The sequence below is a fragment of the Trachymyrmex cornetzi genome, unplaced genomic scaffold (assembly GCF_001594075.2).
Source record: "Trachymyrmex cornetzi isolate Tcor2-1 unplaced genomic scaffold, Tcor1.1 scaffold74, whole genome shotgun sequence".
NCBI classification, from domain to species: domain Eukaryota; kingdom Metazoa; phylum Arthropoda; class Insecta; order Hymenoptera; family Formicidae; genus Trachymyrmex; species Trachymyrmex cornetzi.
The window spans coordinates 537,344-540,279 of record NW_017300070.1 but is presented as its reverse complement, the minus strand read 5'-3'; the positions used below and the strand labels follow the sequence as shown (position 1 = coordinate 540,279).

The following is a 2,936-nucleotide window of genomic DNA, read 5'->3' as shown; positions in this document are numbered from 1 at the left end:
CCTTAGATAATAACTCGCGATCACCCACAATCAGAATGCACTACAAGATCAAGCGTTTTATTCCGAATCTACCGAAATCGGTAAATTCGGAATAAAACGCTTGATCTTGTAGTGCATCCTGATTGCGGGTGATCAAACTGGATCAGACACCCTATATATGATATATATATGCCATGACAACCTATATATATAGCGGCCATATTGAATATTAGTTCTATTTTTCCGGGTGTCATAAGCTGAGGGCGCCACTAACGGTGGTACCGCGTTTACAAGAGGGGAGTTGGGAGGCCCTGTAGAGAAGTTAAGTTCTGTTTGAATCTCGACACGTGTGAGTCCGACGTGAAGTCGGAATAAACCGTGTGTGATATCTTATACCAAGTACAAGAGCCTATTTCTTCGCCCTTCCTTAAGCTATTCCTTAGCTCGTGCAGATAATCCTGTCCTGACACTCAGATTATCCTTACGATCCTGAGAGACGCCATATCATCGGTCCCTTCGGATCTCGTTCCTTTCCTACAAGGAGATTCCTTCTCCTTTCGAGGCATAAGGCGGCAATTCAATTTTCCTCTTCACGCCTTACACAATGGATACATTCGTTATTAGTTGCCCTAGATGTGGAACCTTGATTAAATATCACAAAGAAATTAATAGCAGTTTAACATCTAAGGATTCATTACCAAAAAAGTTTCCTTCTGATAATAATCCTTTAAAAAAATAAATAATATGTTTATGATTTGAGACCTCTGCTCCCTGAAGAGGTTATTCATTGGATCAAAAGATCCGTTATTTTTGCATGGTACTGTGACTCTAAATTTGAGTCGGAAAACCAATCAAGGGGAAACCAAAACAAGAAAAAGACGTACTTATAGGTGTGTGGCCACTGTGGCCGTGTACTAGAAAGAAGCCGCGTTCAGGTGACACGTAAGTTAGGTTACGTTCGTTTTTGAGATTGGTCGCGTTCAGCAGACTCAACTGTTGTGGAGCGGATTCGTGAGCGCTCGCTGTTATTGGATGATCTAAGAAGAATACACCAATAGCAGCAAGTGCTCACGGATCTGCTCCACAACAGTTGAGTCTGCTGAACGCGACCATTTGATTTGGAAATATTGATTGGAGATTTGAATGAAGCTGCCCGCGCCTGATGTGTTGAACACAAGTTTCAGGAATTAAAAGAGTTTATTCTTGCTGGAAACCCCGAATGTCTGCAAGTGTCTTCCAGTGTCTTTGATAACGCAAAAATGCCACCAAAATTAAAGGTTGTAGTTTAATATTTTTTAAATTTGTTAAAGAGTCTAACAAACACACTCTTGCACGATAAGACGATGATTTGAAACTACATGCTAGAATACAGCGTAGAGTATAAAATATATGTGTTTTTAAGAATATTTTTGTTTAATAAATTGTATTATAAATTGTACAATAAATTATACAATTATATATTCTGACATTACATTTATTTGAATTGTCAAACATTTGTCTTTTATGTCAACAGGAGAGTATAACTTTTGTGATAAATGTTGGAATTGTCCAACCTGGGACACAGAGTAATTTGCAGCTGTTGGACAAAGAGAAGTATATTCTTAAACATATTATCCAAAAGAAGGTATGCTTCTTCTTGTCATAGTGTTAAAGGATGTTTCCATTTAATGACATAAGTTGACACAAACATCATTCTATTTTTCTTGACATTCAGTGAGAAACAATAGTGAATTGGATCACTTGCATTACACTGGATTAGTTATACACCAAGTTATTTATATTAAAAAAGCTACTTTATATAAAAATCTAAATGCAGTGGCATAATATGATCAACCTTAACAATGAAATATAATATATGTATATTTTGTTAAATAATTGTGACAATATCATTATATTGGATATTTAATCATTTAAAATGTTTATGTGTTTCTGTATTTAACTTTGTTAATTTCATATATAATTACTTTTAGTATACACTAATCTAAATGTAATGCAAGTGACCAAATTTGCTAAAAGATAGAACACTTGTACTAACTTGTGTGACCAAATGGAAAATATCCTCTAACAGTCACTCATATCTGAGTTTCTGTTAATTATGAGCATACTGTGTAGATATTTCTACGTCCTAAGGATGAAATAGGAGTGATATTGATGGGTTCAAATAGCAGTACAAGCGACAGCATTACAGGATTAGATAATGCACAGGAATTATGTAACATGCAAACTGGAAATTGGGATTTGATAAAAAACATCGAGAAACTGCAATCCACAAATCAGATTTGTTCTTGGATGGATGCAATTTATGCTGCAGTCGAATATATTAAACACGAATGCGTGTAAGTGTATTTAAATATAGCGTAATGTTAAATTTTAATCAATATATATCATATTTACTATATTTCTTATTGTAGAGATAAATGTGAGAGGAAAATAATCCTGTTGTCTTCTTTCAACGAGGAGGAAAATGTTGATGTATATCAGGCAGAGGATATAATAGAGATATTAAATTCAGAAGCAGTTTCACTCATAGCAATGTATTGACTATACTGTAGCATTATTTTAATTATATTGTTAATATTAGTAATAGTAATAACAGATAAAGTTTAGATTAATGTTATGCATGAAAATAGAATAAAAAATTTGATATGTTATAGTGGAGAAAGAGTATTACATGATACAGATGAAGATTTTCAAACACCCAGTGAAGCATTACTTATGAAAGTTCTACAACAGGTAATTTGGATAAATGTGTGGACAGTCATTAAATTACAATAGATTATAAATTTTGCATCTAATTATATAGAATGTAATGATCTGATAAATATGTATATATGTATATTTATTTATTATATTACTGTATTATATATATATATATATATGGGGCATTCTTTGCCAAATCGATCAAGCCTCTGTCCAAAATTGATATGGACGGATTTCAACGTTTGACCCCGGAAAAT

General features: G+C 33.6%; 1 protein-coding gene across 3 annotated transcripts in view; it reads left to right on the top strand.

Annotated features, from left to right (window-relative positions):
- The window catches only part of LOC108767966 (X-ray repair cross-complementing protein 5), a 16,675-nt gene continuing 13,739 nt past the window's right edge, over positions 1–2,936 (top strand). Inside the window, exons 1-6 of one of the 3 annotated variants that reach the window (XM_018518120.1) lie at positions 1–921; positions 1,158–1,256; positions 1,493–1,603; positions 2,092–2,315; positions 2,391–2,513; positions 2,634–2,712. In XM_018518120.1, coding sequence (XP_018373622.1) covers positions 1,239–1,256; positions 1,493–1,603; positions 2,092–2,315; positions 2,391–2,513; positions 2,634–2,712 — 555 coding nt within the window. In that variant the 5' untranslated portion in view covers positions 1–921; positions 1,158–1,238. Of the gene's footprint in view, positions 922–1,048; positions 1,257–1,492; positions 1,604–2,091; positions 2,316–2,390; positions 2,514–2,633; positions 2,713–2,936 lie in introns of those variants that run through there. The other 2 variants (XM_018518121.1, XM_018518119.1) reach the window with 2 other exon arrangements.